Source organism: Protomyctophum parallelum (assembly GCF_964188405.1).
Source record: "Protomyctophum parallelum genome assembly, chromosome: 9".
Taxonomy (NCBI): Eukaryota; Metazoa; Chordata; class Actinopteri; order Myctophiformes; family Myctophidae; genus Protomyctophum; species Protomyctophum parallelum.
In genome coordinates this window covers 22,070,177-22,090,795 of record NC_139706.1, presented here as the reverse complement: position 1 = coordinate 22,090,795, position 20,619 = coordinate 22,070,177, and the positions used below count along the sequence as shown (strand labels likewise).

General features: G+C 43.8%; 1 protein-coding gene across 8 annotated transcripts in view; it reads left to right on the top strand.

The window, feature by feature from the left end:
- The first annotated feature begins 6,905 nt into the window (after nucleotides 1-6,905).
- arhgef12a (Rho guanine nucleotide exchange factor (GEF) 12a) overlaps nucleotides 6,906-20,619 on the top strand; it is a 62,859-nt gene continuing 49,145 nt past the window's right edge. For all 8 annotated transcript variants that reach the window (XM_083773757.1, XM_083773755.1, XM_083773760.1 and 5 more), the window contains exon 1: nucleotides 6,906-8,217. In XM_083773757.1, coding sequence (XP_083629883.1) covers nucleotides 8,186-8,217 — 32 coding nt within the window. In that variant the 5' untranslated portion in view covers nucleotides 6,906-8,185. The remainder of the gene's footprint in view (nucleotides 8,218-20,619) is intronic.

Genomic DNA, 20,619 nt, shown 5'->3' with positions numbered 1-20,619 from the left:
TGTAGCCTTTGGCTTATTTTTGTCAGAAGTTACTTTGGAACTGGGTGCAAATGGCTTTATTGATATGGGTGTTGTAATAATGTTCACTATCAATCTCAATGTCTCCAATCTCTCTGTATATCTTCTTTGATATTGCATCAATTGCTATGTCTGTGATATCATCACCATTGGTAAACATATGTAGCATCTTTGCTGCATATGATTTGAAAAAAGTATCTGTGCCAACCCAGGGGAATAAAACATAATGAGTTCTCAAGTAATCAACTAGCTTTGATACCAACTTTTTACGAGCCAGGATGGTTCCACCAGCATCCTCGTATTCCTCGTATAGACTAATTGAGGTATGCATGTTTGATCTATTTTTTTTTCTTTTTTTTTTATCCCACGATTTTGTAACCCATTTTTCACCCCTGTGTCAATCATCTAATGTGATCCTGGGCTCTACACACCCTCCACCAACCTAGTCCCCATATATGGGGGACAAGGGGAGAGCAACGGACTTGAACTCACGCTTCCTTCATGCCTGAGTGTCCAAGTTGCTCCTTTACACCTGACAGGGGGGAGTTTCCCTGGTTGGACGTAGCGCGTGGAAGGAACACGTTATTCCAACCAGTTCCTTTCCCCTCCATCAGGCGCCCCGGCTGGCCAGGGGGAGGCAGTTTAGTGACCATGATTACTGCATGTTTTTTGTGAGGGTACCTACCCTAGGGGACACGGGGAGAACATGCAAACTCCACACAGAAAGGCCCTTTCGCCAACCCCGCCTTCGGGTATGGGCACTGATGACGCGGAGGAGGAAACACGCCGCCAGCGCCCACAGCGTCCCGAGCAGGAATCAAACCCAGGATCTCTTTTGAACAAGAAATGTGATAACAGAAATAAATGCTGTGTCTTTTGGTTCTGTGCTATTCAGTGTTAAAGGAGAATTCCATACTAAAAGGCTTTCTTACCTTTCTTTGTAGTTGTTACGAAGAAAGGTAAGAAAGATAAGAAAGCATTCTAGCATGGAATTCTCCTTTAACGTTTGCCGAATTGCAGCTTGAATGTTTCTTGAACACATGAATTTGGCTTTACAGTCAACGTGATACCTTATGCCTGCAGAATGCAGGTCAAAAGGAACACCTGCAAGTCTGATGTGGATTGCGTTCGCTTCTTCATTATTGACCATGTTGCAGACACCTACGATAGTCTCCTTTAGACCGTTTTCATCTTCTTTGCCATTCTCAATATGCCATTATCCATCGACTTGGATGTTTAGGATCTTTCTTTATTTCACAATTATCACCACAAAACAGACAGTGTTGGTGAGCAATGAACTTTGATTGTACTAATCGTCACTTTCTTTGGCTCAACAACTGGAGGACCAACCCTATCCCTCTTTATTATTTTTGGGTGAGTATTTACACACCTGTGGTGAACAGGTACAGTTAATTTCCATGTAACTGTTGTTGCACTTCCAATCCCTTGTGTTTACCATCACCATACTTTTTGCTGGCTTTGACTATTCTGGCTACTGATGCTTCTGGAATATTGCCTTCTAGTAGCAGGTTTTCTCCATATCTGCTTGACTCCAATGTTTGTTTGACTCTTCTTTGTGACTATCCAATACCAACAGGTGTTGCCAAATGTGAAGTGAGGTATTTATCAGCTGTGGCCAAAGGCCAATTAACCAGGTGGCCAATCGTAAAAATATTTAAATTAATTGAAAATGTACATATTATGTACATATTTCTCTACTTTCTTTTTGTTGCAATAATTTATATTTCATCCACTAGGCATATGGATTACATTTCAATAATAAAAGTTGTAGAAAACTACATTTCAGAGCCAAAGAAAATTCATGTAGTGTATTTTTGAATACAGAGATATGGTCACATATAAACCCCTATAAAATAATTTGCCCAATAACTACAGCCGGTCAGCAAGTGGATTCATGAAGGTATGTATAGACAATATTTTAGGCCAATAAAAAAGACTATATACCAAATTTCCCACTTTAAACAAAAGAAGCCTGTCGGCATCCTGGAGGCAAATCTTTCCGGTGATAAAATGGCCACCAACGTAATCAAAAAAGTCAACCAAAGAACAAGATTCCTATACAGGATCTTCTCACTGGTCAACAAAAACACCTTGAAGACCCTAACAGGAGCCCTCATACAAGGTTTACCTCCTGGTACCACAGCACCTCTAAGGCCCTTAAAACAAGGCTCCAGACTTCCCAAAACAAATTGGTCAGGCTATACTATACTTGGCCTCACTCCCCGAACCCACCTCACCCCTGCCAACTTTGACAGGCTGGAATGGCTTAGGGTTGACGACAGAGTACAGCATCTTGCAATGGGTCTGGTCCACAAGATTCGCTACACCACCAAGATACCCACCTGTCTAAATACTTCCTTAATGTCAACAAACCATGTGCAACCCAGATTCGGCACAAACAAGGGTCTAAATTAATTCCGCTCCTATGCCACCAAAATGTGGAACGCCCTACCAACAGTCATTAAGACATGCAAATCCCTTGACTCCTTCACAACTGCTCTCAAAGGGCACCTATAGACGGCTGCAATTCGAAACTGGGCCCTGTTGAATCTGAATCCCCAACCCACCCCTTTTCCCCCTCACTGTTTCTTTTCCCTTTTTACCTCTATGATGATTTCCTGTTTTGACTATTTGGTTGTTTATATTCGTACGTCTCTTGTTTTGATGAATTGAAAATGGTGGACCCTCTTTTAAACAAGTGTAATGCTTTATGGTGTCGTCCACTCACAGTTAACAGTTTTTTGTATTGAGTTGTACTTGAAATGTACTGTAATTCTGCAAACTGTTAATACATCAATCAATCAATCAATCAATCAATCAATCAATCAAACTTTCAAACAATCAACTCAGACTTTTATATTGAGTGCTAGCCTGGATCCAGCCCTGAATCGCTAGCCACGCCCATTAAGAAAATATGTTCTGGCAAAACGAAATTAAAATTCAGTGTCAGTCAGGCTAATTGAGTGCTACAGTTTATGGGCTGTGCACTGGCACTGAGATTGAAGTTACCCAACCTGTCCACATGGTGGCATTATATTAGCATTGTATTGCAGTATAGACCTCTCCTAGTGGAGAACAGGCAGGCAGTTATCTTATCTGACACTGCTAAAATAATACATTATGAAGAATTTGTTTCCTACTTTGAATAACTGGGGGGGGGGGGGGGGGGGTATGCATTTCAGTCCTCCTGGTGGTGGTCTGTGCTTTACAGTGGTCCTGGTTCGAATAGAGCCTAGAATTAGGGAGAATTAGGACTTTTGGTAGATCTACATTGTCATCTCAGATATACATTTTAACTGCATATCTAAGGATAATTGGCATGCTTTCATATAGTCTTGGTATGCACAATAGTTGCGAGTGAAGATCAAGCCATGCATGTGGAACAGTTTTCAGCAATTATGATTGTAAGCAATGATTAAAGCTCTGGGATTAATTATTCCCAAACCCATGATGTCATACTAATGCATATTGTATATGCCCCCCCCCCCCCCCCCCCCCCTAGCTATAGCTAGGCCTACTTGTACATTGTGAACACATTTTGTTTTTACGGACCCCCTTTTTACCTGCACAGAATCTCTTCGCCTGAACCAATCTACACAGGCACGGACTGGCACAGAAGATCGGCCCTGGCATTTGTGGTCTTCACCGGCCCAAAGACCGCTCAAAGACGGTCTTTTTCATTAGTTTTTATTTTTGTTTTGGCTCAGCCTCAGCCCTGGCCCCATGATTATTGACTGCCCATGCAGCCCTTCTGGCATTTGCCAGATGCTGAGATGCCTCGTTATCGGATATCATTGCCATAGAAAGGGACAAAGGAACAATGTGATTTTTGTATTGCTACATGTCTGTAGTTTATGAAATGATGTGACAGCAATGTCAAAATGGCAGCTGATGATTAACTTGTTTTCGGCCCTGATGAAAGAATTGGTATATAGTGAATGGCATGACTCAGCAAATAATGGGCCGATTTGGATGATTCTGCTATCAAAGTTGCTGAGTTGATTTATGAGGTGACTGAAACCATTCAACTGCAGTGTCATGTGTCAAAGGTCAATGTCAAGGTCATTTTGGATCCGAAACGTCCTATAACTATAATACTACATTAAACCGTCTTGGACTTCTTTTGATCACGTTTTCACCTGTTGTCCTCTGATCCAGAACCAATAGATTAACTCACAGGTTGCGGAGGAGCGCCCGCCCTCTAGCGTAACCACTGAAAACACCAAATTACATTTTTGTTTGTAGAGGTCTGTAGAGGTCTGTACATCTTAACCCATTTCTGACTACATCTGGTGCATGCAGGGGCTGTGTGCATCCACTGAATTGCTAACTGCACCATCAACAGTTGTTCATCCACTCTGTATGCGATCTGGTGGTGCAGAATGGGTGTCAGACGAACAAAATTATACCACATATGTGGTGATATCTCACCCGGCCCAATCCGTCCTGTCGCAAGATCTTTACTAAATGTTCCCACTTGGATGCTGAGGTTCAAGTCAAGTGGTTAATTTCAAGTGACCTGCACTTCTTCTTCAAGGTCTCACTTCTTAAGTTCTTGGCCGTTGCCTGGCACAGCTGACTTGAGGATCAAAGGTTTGACGAATGTATTTGGTATTTATTGGCTGACTGACTGAAGAAAGTATACTGTGCCAGCAGTGCCACATTAAACAAACAAACACATCGACGCACACACACACACACACAGGCACGCACGCACGCACGCACGCACGCACGCACCACGCACGCACGCACGCACGCACGCACGCACGCACGCACACACACACACACACACACACACACACACACACACACACACACACACACACACACACACACACACACACACACACACACACACACACACACACACACACACACACACACACACACACACATTTCGATTTCTTTATTTGAATCCACAAATTACAATACATTTTACAAGGAAACAAATATAACGGGGTTGACAGTTCATGTTCACTTAAGGATACACGTACATGGCACCTCCTTCTCCACACAGTCAAACTGCCACTCATGGTCAGTTTATGCACATGGCCCAGGCTTCCGAATATCAGTATGGCAAATCTACAGCGATACACACACACACACACACACACACACACACACACACACACACACACACACACACACACACACACACACACACACACACACACACACACACACACACACATGCACACACACACACACAAAGGGCACACCCATGGAGAAAGACAGGTACACATGCAGGTATGCTCACACAAACAAATACATGTGCACTTCTTCTACACGCGCATGTGCACATGCGCATGCAATCTTGAGATGGCAAATTCCATGATTATTTATTTCTATTTCCCAAAATACATTTGTATCACTCATGCATATGTGCATCAACCAAATTGATTGTTTGGAATGGATAGTAAGCTGATTCATATCAATTTGTGATTTTTGTACATTTGTCCGATGATTAAACAGACTCTTGTGTGTGGTTAGCCTAACATTTAAAAGGATGAAATCTGCACTCACTCAATAAGTATTTGAGTGCTAGTAAGTAGGCCTACCGGTATTTAATTCAAACATTTGTAAGTCCAATGTTGTTTGTCCCACATGGTGTAACGTAACTGCTTCACTGCTGTGAAACCTATACTGCTTTAGAGAAAATACTTTAATCAATGTTTTCCATTCAGGTCTCACCCGACCCAAGGAACCACATTTTCAAAAACACTATTATCCTGCCGGCCAACCTATTGTCATGAGTATTGAGTAACCGTGTAGGCCTACTTAAACTGAAAACGTTTAGGCTACCCTGCTTTTAAGCCATTAACCTACCAGCATCGAGGCCTATAAGCGGTTTGGTGTAAACATATACTGTATGCCCTCCAAAGAGACATCATCTATCTATAAATGCACCAAGTCTCTCTCTCTCTGTGTGTGTGTGTGTGTGTGTGTGTGTGTGTGTGTGTACAGTACGCACGTCTGTAATCCACGTAACTCGAGAAAAGTTCGTCCCACCGACTTCAAATTCGACACACACGTTCCACACCCCCACAGGAAGTGCAGTGCCTGGTGCCGAGTCGCTCGGACCCACGGTTGTCCAGAACCATCACAAAAGTCCTCTGCCCGGGCTCAGGACCTGAACTCCGTATGGAGCTGTGCTGTTCTTTTTTTTTTAATGTTTTTTTGTAAATAGGGAGAGAGATGGGGGGAAGACATGCAGTAAAGGCCATCGGGATCGGGAGTCGAACCCGCAGCACACTGCCAGGCTGGATTATTTTACTATGTGAAAAAACAGTCTTAGGAAATAATTTAAAAAAATAACATATGATGTTATTGCTTTATTTTCTTTTAATAAAAAAAGTATGAATACAATACACATATAATGTATAAGTATAATAAGTACAAAATGTATCAGGATATTGCAATAAAGAAATAAACGTATCTCTTGTTTTCTGATGTTGATGATGCACAAGGCTGGAAAGGAGATGCACTGACTGTTGCTTTTCAGCTTTGTTGACTTGTTCAATACTGAAAATCATTGAGTTTCAAACTTTTATTTTCAACATTGTTGTTGTTGTCAGAGACATATCTATGGTTGTTGTTGTTGTTGTTGTTGTCAATGTTGTTGTTGTTCTTTATTCCTATGTTCATTGTTGTTATTATCAGTTTTAATGTGTTGTTTCTCAGAAACGTGTTTCTAATCCATATAATCTTAAAACATAAAATATAATAACTAATAATAATAATAATAATAATGCAGGGTTTTCCAATAGTGTTTTCATCATCATTCCCGGCGGAAGTGGTCAGTGCGTGCAGCGCTCTGCTCCGCTCTGCTCTCTGCCTGCTGTTGCTTTGCTTTGGACTAGTGGGAACACGGCTAGCTGCTACAGGGCGTTGCTAGCGGCACACAAACTAAAAGTGTTTCTGGGAAACCTTTTTTCCACAACTTCACCTCCAACATTATTAATATCACCACGAAGACGAACGCCTGGCGTACTCGGGGCGGAAGAAGGACTGCGTCGGCTGAAGCTTCGAAGCGCTCGGGTGGTATTTGAGTCGCTGTTTTTGTGACTTTGTTGTGTGTCCCGTTAGCTAGCCTCAGCCAGCCACGTAGCTAACGCGGCTAGCCCTCTTCTTGCATCCACACACAAGCCCAAGTGAATAGTGTTTTAACATGGAGTCAATCTGATGATTCTGCTGCTACTTTCTGATCTACAAGCGCAGGAGACTACCACAGCACCAGGACTAACCCGGGGTCCACAGACTCCACACACACATGCAGAAAGACATTTTTAACGCGTCGTGCTTGGTGTACATTTGTGTATTTTTCGGTGGTTGTTGTGGGAGCTTCGAATCGTCGTTGTGAAGTTTGATTGGGGTTTTTTATGCACTCCTCGGACCGACCGCCGGAGCAAGCAACGCGAAGCAAAGTTTTTTTAGTAGCTGGAAGAGAAGAGAAGCTCTCATCTGTTTTGTTGGAACACGAGAGCCACGGATTCTGTGTTTTCTTCTACCATCGACCCACCCAGACACGCCACAAACTAACATAATTGTGACGCTATTAAAAACATCAACTCTTTCGGGTTTGTTTTTGCAAAATAAACCTCCGCGGCCGCTCTTGGTTTTTTCACTAACTCGTTTGTCGAGATTCTTCGTCTTCATGGTCACCAGACAGGGAATAATAATAAATACCAAATGAGACTGAAGGAATTCCCAACATCTTCAAAGATCTTCATTTAAACCCCCACAAAGGCAATTCAAGCAAGACCGGGGGTGGATCCACCACCAAGGCCAATGTGTTGCTTTTGTTTACATAAAGGAATACTATAGCTCACGTTACATATGTGAGATAACATCAAAGAGGAATCGTTACAAGAAGGATAATATTTGCACCAGAGTGGAGGAACGTGTCGATATTTCATTATTCATTCATAAACCAAACCCCTGTGTCTAGCCGGGTGTGGGATATCTTGTTTTTGCAGTGCTTGGACGTACGTAGCAGCAGCAGCCTAAAAACCCTCCTTATATTTGATTGTTTACACACACAACTCGCCTGGCGTTGCTGAAGACAAAAAACCAAGAGGACACTCCATCACGCTGTGGAAAATGTTAATGGGATATAATCTGCTGCAAATCTAAAACCGGAAGCCCAATGAGTGACACACAGTCCAGTTTCACTGACAGGTACAGTATAATATTACATTACACACACACACACACACACACACACACACACACACACACACACACACACACACACACACACACACACATAGTGCCATTGAAGAATGTAGCATCAGCATGCATGCACACTGCCCATGATGTGAATTTGAAGTCCTTCATCAGACAGTTTTTAGGGAGCCCCTCTGACTAAAGTCAATGTCATTATAAGCCAAATTAAAATAGTTACGTCAATTTAGTGCCATGACATGACTAAAAGACAGATCGCACAGTGCTTGATGGAATTATTTTTGTGAGTGTCACAGTTTTATGCAGTGATGCTGCTGCGCCTGGTAATAACTCTGCGACTACAATCTAATTACTAAGAAGGGTCATCGGGGCGTTGATGGAAACTGTGCTGATCTCAGCATGGATAAATGGAGTCCTTTGCAGACAGTAAAGTACTACTTGTACAAGGGGATGGGAAAACCTGCCACTGTTTGCTTGTGTTGTAGGACAGTGGTTCTCAAACTTTTTAATTTCAAGGTCCCTTTATAACTGTGTGTACAAATGGGACCAAATGGTTTCTATTTGTACACTCTGCTGTACAGACCGGGTGAAGTTAATTTGGAGCACCCTCAAGTAATACAGAGGGCCCCTGGACCTCACTTTGAGAACCACTGTGCTAGGCCCTGGACATGGTTAAGCTATAATGGTCCTTGTACACCTTCCAAAAGCTTCCTATTAAGCTTTTCAAGCCAACGTGCTGCTGCACCTATTAAACGTATCTGTGGATTTCACCAAAGCCAATAACTCAGCTAATCACCTTACTGGTCACATTGGATTTGAGCTATTGATACTAATGGATTTAACTGGTGTCCAGTTAATTGTGGAGCACAGCGTTACAATGTGAATTACAGTTTTTACTTTTCCACTATTGTATTATTGCAGTTCAAGTTGTCAGTATCTCTGTCCACCGAAGGTAGCAGGACAAATTCCCCCTTTAGATTTATTTAGTGAAAAGGCGGTTATTGTGACTGTTTCTCTTGCGTTCTGGCATGGTAACGGTCACTGAGAACCGAAGCTGTGATGTTGTGTCAAGCCATCCCTCTTGAATCCCACTTAGGCCAATACAGTGGAATGTAGCCTAGATGCTAGAAGAAAAGTTTCGATCCATTCTAATAGACAATTGAATTGTTATTTGAACTTATGTCCAGGACATACATTAGACGGCATAAATGGAAGCTTCCTTGGCGTAGTCTACTCTAGGCAACCACACTTTTACAGGACCACCATTGTAGTGTATCATAGCATTATTTATTTATTTAACACAACACACTGCATGTGTGGAGCTGAAATCAATGCATTTTACTGGTTATGTTCCCCATATCACTGTTGTTGGAGCATTGATGTGAGCTTGTAATATAAATATATTGATGGTTCTTTTCTGGTTTTCTCTGGTTGCATATGAATATGAGGTATTGAACCCCACAGTGAAAGTCTAAAAGGTTGCTATGCTATCAAACATGTAGCCCTACAAGTCAGAACCCAATGGTACTGAAGTTTCTGACATTTTTGAGACCCAGTAGCCATGGGGTCCTATTCCACCTCTACCCTGCCACCTGGTACGCGGACATAAATAAACATAAATACTGTGGATACGTTGTTTCTGCGCCGTTTGAGGGCTTCTGTTCGTGTGAGTTATTCTGAATGTGTGAACTAAGTACCTATAAATACCGCTGCGAATTCACCTGTGCCGCGGAAGCCGTTAAGTATTTTGTTTGACCGATTTGGTCGCTTTGATTCTTCTCTTCCTACCTTGTTTATTGACACCTCATTGTACCGCCTATCTGGCTAGCTAATGGCTATAGCTATGACAGAGCAGATCAGAGGCAGTAACGTAGGGACACATAGCTAGCCAACCGCACAGCTGGAGGCGGTACAATTGGATGTCAATAAACAAGGCAGGAAGAGAGGAATCAAAGCTTCCAAATCGGTCAAACATAGATTAAAAATACTTAACGGCTTACGCAGCACAGGAGAATTAGCAGCGGTGTGTGTTGGAAACTAGAGTTCACACATTCAGAAGCCCTTAAACGAACAAAAGCCCTCAAACAGCGCAGAAACCATGTTACCGAAGGTATTTATGTCTGCGTTCCAACATTTCCATACGAAAACACATCACCGCACAGGGACCCTACGGGTCAGCCCGGTTCGGTTCGGATTGGGCTGACCCAAGGGGTTCCGAGAGGGGCTATCAAACATGTAGCCCTTAGTGCAGTTTAGGACATTTATGTATACCGGATTACCGGTAATCACATTTCTTTTTTGCGGCTTGTGTCTTTCTTAGTACATTGAACTTGTCAGGTCAAGGAACGTCAAGACAAATAACCGACAAGACAACTGAGACAAGACAAAGACCGAATAATACGTTTCCTTTCACCATTAACTACAGTTTTGGAAAGCAAGTTGAATGCAATTTTTGCAGTGAACTGGATTGATTTCATTTGTTTCATCAGCTATAGTCCCCCACTGTTGCTTGTTAGTCCAGTAGAATGATTGAACATAGTCATGTAGGAGCCATTGTGGTACTGAAGAACAAGAATACAAATGGTATAACATCATCCTTGGAAGAAGTGCTCAATTTAGGTGAAAGCTGGCCAATGGTCTGAATTGTTATCAAGGTTATAGGTCGGCTTGAAAGATTCCCATCCAAGATGATAGATGTGCAACCTTATTGATTAGTCATGATCCGTGCCCTCTTCCATTTCTCTCTCGCCTCACCCCTCTGTGGTGTGTGTGTGTGTGTGTGTGTGTGGTGTGCATTTTGTTTTTGTTCGACTTGGCTAGGGACGTGTGATGCACCACTAACATCCAGCCGGTGGGTCAGTTTAGTGTGCTGCTAGCTCTTTGTCATAGAGTTCTGCTGATCTCCACGTTTTTCCCACCCCCCCTGAGGCCCTCCCGGGAAGTGCTACTAGTGACATCACTAATGGTAAACAATAGCTTTCAGTGGCTTTCACTCTGTATGTATGAACCCCCCCATCCCCACCCCCCCTCAGGTCTGCCACGCCAGTCTAGTCCAGGTATTCTCTCATAGACTGGCGGGAGGATGTCTGGCTATTAATGAATGCTGGAGTCCCCCAGGGCCAACATTCTGAGAAAATAGAAGCTCTACAAAATCATAATGTGCCACAACCCGTTGCGTTGTGAGTTTTTAAATCAGCTGTTCTAGGCACAAAAATCAGGACGTAGTGGAGGGGAAAAAATAAGTGGGGAAAAAATAAGGGGATAAAGTATAGAGCTCTGAAATGATATTATTGAATCATGTAGCATTCTTTTGCCAGTGATTGTCTGTGTATTTGATGTACCAAACAAGTAATCTAGGTCTCTCTGTAGATGCTTTGGGCTTCTTTCTGTCATCCAGTGCTTCTACTGCAGCCAGTCAGTCAGTGCTGCTGACGGTGACGATAGTTATGTCAGCTGCAGTGCTACTGATGATGAAGAGCGAGTGATGTGATTTCGGCTGCAGTGCACTGCCTGAACATTGACAACATTCAGAATCACCACAGAGAGAGCTTTGATCAGAGCAGGTGCATGGTTGGTTTTCATGCAATGGAACATAACATATTTACCACTATTATTGGATGTGCTTGTTATAATTGACTACGGTATTTCCCCTATGTTTGACCAGTCCCACATAATTAGAAGTCAGAGTTGACTGACTTGTGAAAGCAATAAACCAAAGTAAGAGGTCAGTAAGTATAACGACAGAGAGAAGTAATTATGACGCACCACACCAACTACAATAAAGATGGCAGTGCGTCTAGTGCCCACTCTGCACGGGCAGCTTCAAATCTACAAGCTCAAGCTGCGTGCTTGTACATCCGCTATTTTAAAATAGCTAATTTAAAATATATATATATATATATAGAAACGTCTTCTGTGGGTACCTAAGCTGGCCTGAAAAAATATATTTTTCAGATGGGAGGCCGTGGCCAAATATACGGTACTCTGAATTTGGGTGTTCTTGGAATGACAATGTTTGGGAATTGATTACCTAGTACCTACATTTCTCAAATGGAAGAGTGGGGGGAGACCACCAACGACCTCTTCAGATCATGATTTACTAGTTATATTGTAATAGAACATAATACTCTGGCATGCAAGTAGGTTAAAATAAACAACATTGTATTCAATAAAACGAGACCCGAATTGTAGCTTTAAGAAAGAAAGGATCGTTTGATTACCAATCTAATATGTAAATATTGGGCAACAAACAGACTTACATGTAGCCTGTTGGGAATTGAAATAGGGCAGTGACATTCAGGCATTGTGATATTGCTGTGGGTTTGTTTGATGTCTAGAGTTTCTTAACAGTATTTTAACTCTTGCTCATTGTAATAGAGGGCTTTGACTTTCCTCACGACCAGTGACACAATGTGCCCAAATAAATCATGTTCCCTTCCTTCACTCACAATTCCGAGCAGCGTTGCAGTCAGAAAAACCCCTTGGAGTGATTTCCAACCATACTCAAAAACATAATTATAGTAGCCTAAACACCCAAGCTTGTCATTAAAACAGGCCCGCTTTACAGCATGGCTAGGTCATGACAACAAATCCTAAAGTATGCTACATATATCACCCACCCCTAAAGGTTCGCCCTAGTCTGTTTCCCACGGGCTACCCGTGATCTGTCATCGAGATTATAGTTGTTTAGGCTGCTGCTGTTTAGGTCACAGGACCCTTTCTCTCTGATTTAACCCTTCTCCTTCTCAGAGTGTGTGTTTTCCTCTCCCCCGCCACAGAAAACATAAATTCTGTTGCGTCACTTCAGCTCACCTTCAAACCCCCCCCCCCTCCCCCCAATGCGCGCTCTCCGCCACCCTCCTACTGTGTCTGTATTAAGCAGTCTGATTCCTCAGGGCTTTAATTGTGTAGGCGGCGGCCGCCCACGGGACTGAACTAGAAGTCATCAGAATGTCACTGCAGTGTAAATGAAGACTTTTAGGAAGAGTCTACTCGCACCTGGATGTCACTTTGGCAGGCACACAACAACAGTTACAGTGTTTACTGTTCTCTCTTTCTAGCTCTCAGGTATATCTCTCTCCCTCTTTTGTCTCTCACTCTTGGTCTCTCTTGATCATGAGTCATCGTTGTAATTTGTAGTATCTGGTCTTTGCTGTTAACGGCCTTTTTGTATTTGACACTGGAAATGTGTGCATTAACTGTACTGTATGTAGCCTTGTTAGGCCTGGCTAGAAAAATAAATGCTCTGAGAAAGAGAAAACGAGGAGGGGGAGGGGTAGGGGGGGGGGGGGAGTGATAAACGGGACAGTGCCTCAAGGGCTGGTTGTGTTGTAGTACTGTGTTGGTGGAGAATTGGGTACGATCCAGGGGGGTGCTGCTGGCGTGCCGGGCCGCACTGAGGGGTCTATCAACCTCGTCTTTGTGATGCTGATGCTGGTGGACACCCTCTTCAATCCGTCCCCATCCGCCAAGAGAGCTGCAGGGCGTAACCATTACTCTCACTTCACAAAAGGCGACGTCCTACAATGGAAGAGAGAGAGGGCACCGGGGTGAAGAGCGCTGCTGTCTTGCCACAAAGTGTCATGTCCTCGCATGTCTACGCTAGGGGTCCTTTTAGCAGTGAACTAGGCTAGGTCCTTCAAGTTGAATGTGCATGTGACGCCACGAGACCCCCGCAACACTGCACCACGGTGGCCTTAATTGATTTGTTGGTGCTTATCGCAGCTGCCTCTGTGTTTATTGTGCTACAGACCGGCGACAAGGAGTACTTTTCCCCCACTTCCTGCTTTACATAGTTGATCGTTTAATGTGCTGTTTTCGGTGTAAACGGTAAACGCACACATCGTTTGTTTGTTGTGTCCGTTTGCTTCTGACCAAGCCAGCTGGAAATGCAGGAGGCAGGCAGGTTGAGATGCAGCATCTCTGCAGTGGCTGAATTGGATTTGTGTTTCAAAAACACACACACACACACACACACACACACACACACACACACACACACACACACACACACACACACACACACACACACACACACACTCTCCCTGCATCTCATAATTTACAGTAATTGAATGCAGTTGTGTGTGTGACTGTGTGTGTGGGAAGGGACCAGAAACCTGCTGGTGCACAGAGATTAATTAATCTTCTAATGAATCTTCCCTGCAGATTCAATGGTGTCTGGGGCACACAAGCAGACACACCACTATTCTCTCTAGACAGGAATCGGTGTCGGAATACAGATTCTGCCAACGGCCTCTTGTCTCCCGCATGCAACAAGGACTGGCTTCTGTACTGAAATGCCTTTAAAATAACAATCTAGTCGATGCAATATTTGCAAGTGAGGGATTGGAGCTTTCAACAGAAATGTTGCCAGATGTTAGACTGTGGAATGTCCACTTCAGTGAGAAGAAAGGGAAGGGAAACGACAATGAGTAGTGATGATGCAAGAATCTCAAACCAAAAGAAATGAGCCATAGAGCATTGGTTCCCAAAGTTTATTTCCTTTTTTTCTTTTTTGTTTGTTTGTTTCAAGTACCCCCATGACTCGGAGAGTGTACACATGGAACCATCCATTTATTTTGGTTCTATTGGTACACTTTCAGAGTTAGAGTGGTCAGGGTCCATTTGGAACCCCCTCAAGGAACCCTGAGAGAGTCCCTGGACTGCACTTTGAGAACCACTGCTGTATAGACCAGGGGTGGGAACATTTGATGATGGAGAGGGCCACTATATTTCCACACCCACTCCAGAGGGCCACATTGCATATACTGTTGGGCAAAACCTCTTCAACGTTCAAGCTTGTAGTCTTGTCTCCATATTTTAACTTATTTTCGTAAATGAATGCACTACTTCATCATTCTATGTCACACAAAAGCAGCAAAAATAGCCGATCTACAAGCTCAAAATGCATCGCAGTGCGACGCTTTTAGTGCTTAGATAAATATGCTATTCTATATTTGAAATTTTGAATTGCAATCTTGATTTAGTTTCTGCTCTTTTTGAATTGGAATCCTGAAAAGTAAACATTTTTGTTAATTTCAAATGCACTACTAGACCGGTGCCCGGCTGTAGAGTACCGAGTCAGTAACAATGGAAGATCCATGCCCCACCCAGCTATGCAATACCTGCCCGTTTTATGGTTTTACCTGTGTCAGAGACTAGTACCTGTTCCAATCCATCCATCTGGCTGTGTCCCTTTTATGCCCACATATGGAGATTTCTGGATCTGTCTCTCTGTGTCCCTTTATCCTATATATATGGAGTTCTGTGTCAGGCATGCCCAAATATGGAGTGTCGTTATGTCAGAACAGGGCCAGCTCCATATATGGAGTTATGTACCCTGGGCAGGGGCCTTGTCCAGAGCCCGGGCAGAGGCCTTGTGTGGCGGTTTCTGGACAACCGTGCATGGTCTGACCGACTTGACACCGCCGGGCACTGCACTCCCTGTGGGGGCGCGTCGAATTTGAAGTCGGTGGGGCGAACGGTTCTCGGAGTTACGTGGATTACAGCGTACACGTACGTACATACGTACAGACAGACATGATGCATTTATATATAGATTTACTTATGTTAACTTTTTGAGCTTAAATACAAATACATGGACATAAAAAGGCAATACACTTTTAATGGTCATTAAGGCATATTTGGATTTCTAAAAGCTGAATCAATAATATATCAGTATTCAGATTAATTAATTGTGCGAGGAGTGTCAATATGGAACAATGAACATTCTCAATATGGAACATTACGAAACATAGTCTTTGCGAAGGTTGCAAAATGAATTACCAGTAATCTGCATTGTCTGCCGTCTGTGTCAATAACCCTGGCGTCCCTGACTGACTCCCATTAAAAATCATACAAAAAATGACATAGCCGATCGATCTACAAGCCCACAATGTGTCGCTTCATGACATGCTGTGAGTCAGTGAGTGTGAGCTTGATATTGATCGCCATGATCGTCTATTTCCAGTTGTGGCTAAGAAACCAAATACTTAGTGGGGATTCCTGCTGTGACACTGATACGCATGACGAATGTTCCCACACTCAACATATTAGTGGTGTGGTCTGTGTGCTGTCTTCTGATTGGCAAGCCGGTGCAGATGTTAAGTCATATGCTTTAACCCACTGGTTCCCAAACAGTGGGTCAGGACCCATTTGTGGGTCGTGGACACATTGTTATGGGTCCCCTTAATTTTTAATTATTTCAAAACATTAAAAAAATAAAAACATTCCCAAAAAAGGCAAAACCTTTCATGAATTAAACCAAAATCAAAGATTTTTTCAGTAACTTCAATGCCATAGATTAGAAGAAAAGAAGTAGTGAAAATAAAAATAGCAGATCTACAAGCTCACAACGTTGGGTCCCGGGAGAATGTCTAATTTCTGTTTTTGGGTCACAGGCTAAAACGAACCACTGCTTTTACCCGTGTCACCCAACCAACTTCACAGCCACGACCACTAACCAGCCGCAGCACAGTGTTGTTGTTGGTGGGGATAAATGTATGTGTGAGGACTTCAATGATTGACTCTAGTCTCCTCCTTGCCTTTAGAGCTGGACCTGTGGACGGCGTAGGCCGAGCCACCACCTCCTCCACCTTCCCCTCCTCTGTTGCAAGACAGCAGACAGCGTAGCGTGAAGAAATGTCTATCCCCCGGCCCCTCATGTCAGGAATCCTGATGAGGTTTATTGGGGCAGAAAGGGCACCGTTTTCCCCCTGAGGCTGTAGTGAGAGCTAGGGAGCTATCTCCATACACCACACCTCCCCTGGCTCTCTCTCTGCGTCTCTCTCTCTCTCTCTCTCTCTTGCATACTTGAGCTCTCTTTTATGTGAGTTTAGCTTTTCTCTCTACTCTGCGCAAGTGCGCGCGCACGCAACTGAGGTCACGAGTTGGGACACCACCAGTGTAGGCACCAGTTAGTGAGAAGCAATGTTTGTCAGACAGGGCAGACTCTTAATCAGGAGGTGGCTCTAAACAGAAGTATCACTGTGTGTGTGTGCTTTCCCCTTTCTCAATAACAGGGAGTGGAAAGCAGTGATGTCATGTTGTCTCTGCGTTTGCATGTGTCTGCACACACAGTGCAGCTAGTGACTCAGGTATATAGATTAGATAACAGACAGTGCGTGCTCTCTCTCCCATTGGCAGGCTGCAGGCGTGAGTCAGGCCCCTGTTGAAGAGCCCTGCATCATTACACCATTCAGAATAGAATCAACAGCCTTTGTGGAAAGATGCTATGAATGGCTGGCCCGGGGTTGCTGAATAGGGAACCTTGCCTCTTCCATCCATGGTCCATTTGGCACAGACCACCACTGCCATGACTCAGCACAAGGTCCCCAACTCCGCGTCAAGAGATTGTGTCATCGTAGCCAATGGAATGGTGCAACAAATCGGGGGGGGGGGGGGGGGTGGGGGGGGGGGGGGGGGGGGGGGGGGGGGGCATAGCCAAAATAGCAGATCTACAAGCTCACAATAAGTAGAATAATTGCTAAGAAAATAAACGATAGTTGCAGCCCTAAAGAAGATGCATTGTGGGAGTCTGTGCCAGTATCGTTGTGAATATTTCACCTCTTGGAAGGAACACACCCCTGCCTGTTAGCTCTGGCCTCAGGGCCAAAAAGGGACAATCCAATCACCTTCCACTGGGAGATTGGCTCCTCCCCCCCCCCCCCCCCCCCCCCCCTCACCCGAGCCACAACACCTGGGTGCTGTGTTCTCTGTTACTGTTACTGGTTGGTGGAAGGGCTCAGATAGTCTGTGTTCTCTGTTACTGGTTGGTGGAAGGGCTCAGATAGTCTGTGTTCTCTGTTACTGGTTGGTGGAAGGGCTCAGATAGTCTGTGTTCTCTGTTACTGGTTGGTGGAAAGGCTCAGATAGTCTGTGTTCTCTGTTACTGGTTGGTGAAGGGCTCAGATAGTCTGTGTTCTCTGTACTGTTGGTTGGAAGGGCTCAGATAGTCTGTGTTCTCTGTTACTGGTTGGTGGAAAGGCTCAGATAGTCTGTGTTCTCTGTTACTGGTTGGTGGAAGGGCTCAGATAGTCTGTGTTCTCTGTACTGTTGGTGGAAGGGCTCAGATAGTCTGTGTTCTCTGTTACTGGTTGGTGGAAGGGCTCATATAGTCTGTGTTCTCTGTTACTGGTTGGTGGAAGGGCTCAGATAGTCTGTGTTAGTGTGTTCTCTGTTACTGGTTGGTGGAAGGGCTCAGATAGTCTGTGTTCTCGGTTACTGGTTGGTGGAAGGGCTCAGATAGTCGCAGATATTCCGTTCGTTCAGCAAGTTGCAACATCACACGGCGGGGGGGGGGGGGGGGGAACTCTTCTGCTGTAGTTTATGTGGGATAGGTTTTTGACATCTGGGTTTCTGGGTCTGGCATTCAAACTTAACTCCTTCGTCTGTTTTGTTGGGTGATATTAACCATCTACGCTAAATGTTCAGTTTCGTTGTTCATTCATGTTGTTGCTATTTGGATCATAGGGGAACAAAAAATATGAATCTCAAATCCTGTCTCGGTCGGTCTTGTTCCTCATATAGTCGACCGTTTTCCGTACTCCTGTGCTGTTTTTGAGAGTCCCTTTTTCACAGACATGGCTCTGTGCTGAGTGGGCTCCCATCAGGGTGTTTGTGTGACTCCTTCCTTCTCTCCATCCTTGGTGTGCTGCTCTCTCTGTCTGGTCTGGGACCAGGCCTCCCCCCCCTCTCTCTCTCTCTCTCTCTCTCTCTCTCTCTCTCGCTGCAGCAGTTGGCTCAGCTCTGCCACAGTTTTCCATCAAAACACCAAACCTCAATGGAGCATTCAAGCCCTGGCCCGCCTCAGCACTGCCCCTCCCATCCCACCCTGTTCCGACTCAGCCTCTCTCTCTCTCTCTCTCTCTCTCTCTCTCTCTCTCTCTCCCCCCCTCCCTTCATGGTCTTGCCCAGAAGGGAGCCCCCAGCTCATACTGGAAGACTTTTATAGCTAGGCCTGACTCAAGGAAAATGTTCATAAAGACACAGTTTGCATTGGTTTTGATGGTCTGCATTGGTGACGTCTGGTGGACGTTTTGTTTTGCAATGTTGCTCCTAGCAATTTAGTGATCAGCCACTGTCCCAAACAGCCTATAACTTTACCCTAAATTGTACGGCTATGATTAGCTATGTCCCTTTTAGGAGAACGATTTATGGCCTTCTGGCTGCATTTTCTATGTATGCGTGTGCCTGACATAGACACTAGATTCTGAAAGGCCTGGTAGTGAGGGGAAAACAATATCATAGAGAGGATCCTCCTCTAGTTCTCTCTAAATTCATTACGGTCTTATAGTTTTCACATTTCGTTTTTCCTTTCTACTACAACATTGCACAAACACAAAGTTTTTAAAATGTACTTTAGCTAACATATCAAACATGGCCTTCAGACAGTGGTTTTTGGATGACTTGATGGCAAAAACATCATCTTTCACAGAGAGAATTGAAATTGTCTTTTAACATGGATATTTGAGATTGAGAGCATTTTTCGTTGTGGAAAATACAAATGAAATGATCGTGTAATAACACACAGTCAGTCAGTATGATTTTACGTTGAACAACGGGAGCCAACTAGGCTAACGGACACCAGGCTACATGAAGCTTGTACAGTACTGCAGTTACAGTGTGCCATTTTAGTTAACATAGCCGTGAAGAGAGTTTATATGCCTTCTCTCTTTCCTCTGCACTGTGCAGTGACAGTTTTTGTCCTGCTGTCTTTTCAAGACTTTAGTGCAGAGAGACACTGAGATACAAAGCTATGGTGCACAACGTGCACGGTAAACAATGTCCACAAACTTGTTTATTTGTTTTACATTTCAACCATGAGGCAATGCAAAGTGCTTTGCAGTTTGCATAATACATTAAGACATTAAGAAGGATCTATCTTATCACTCATATCATTATGTAATGCCAATGTTATGACAATGACACATCCATCAATCCATGTCTATATTACCTTCAGGCTTTTAACTTAAACCCATTCGGGCTGGGAACCCATTTTGGGGTTCTGTACAGTATGTACAGTATTAAAAAATTACACTATATAAATATTTGAAGTTTTTCAGAAAACTTAGGTCAGGGTTTAGAAGGATTTTTGGAATCGGCCTCATGCTTAAATGCGTTAAGCACTATTATTGTTGTATGACGAATAGCAAGAAATAGCCGGTCTACAAGCTCAAAACGTATCGCATCGTATTGGACCAAGAAGCGTTGCAAGCTTGATGATATGCTATGTTTTGGCCTATGATAATAAGAGTGTTTGGGCGTGTCATTATAGGCAATTGAATCGCAGATCAACAAGCTTGAAACGCATTCAAGTGCTTGCAACAGATTCTAACGTCATCCACGTATCCGATGCTCTCTGTGGCAGTGCTGCCCCGATTTGTATCGACTAAGAAT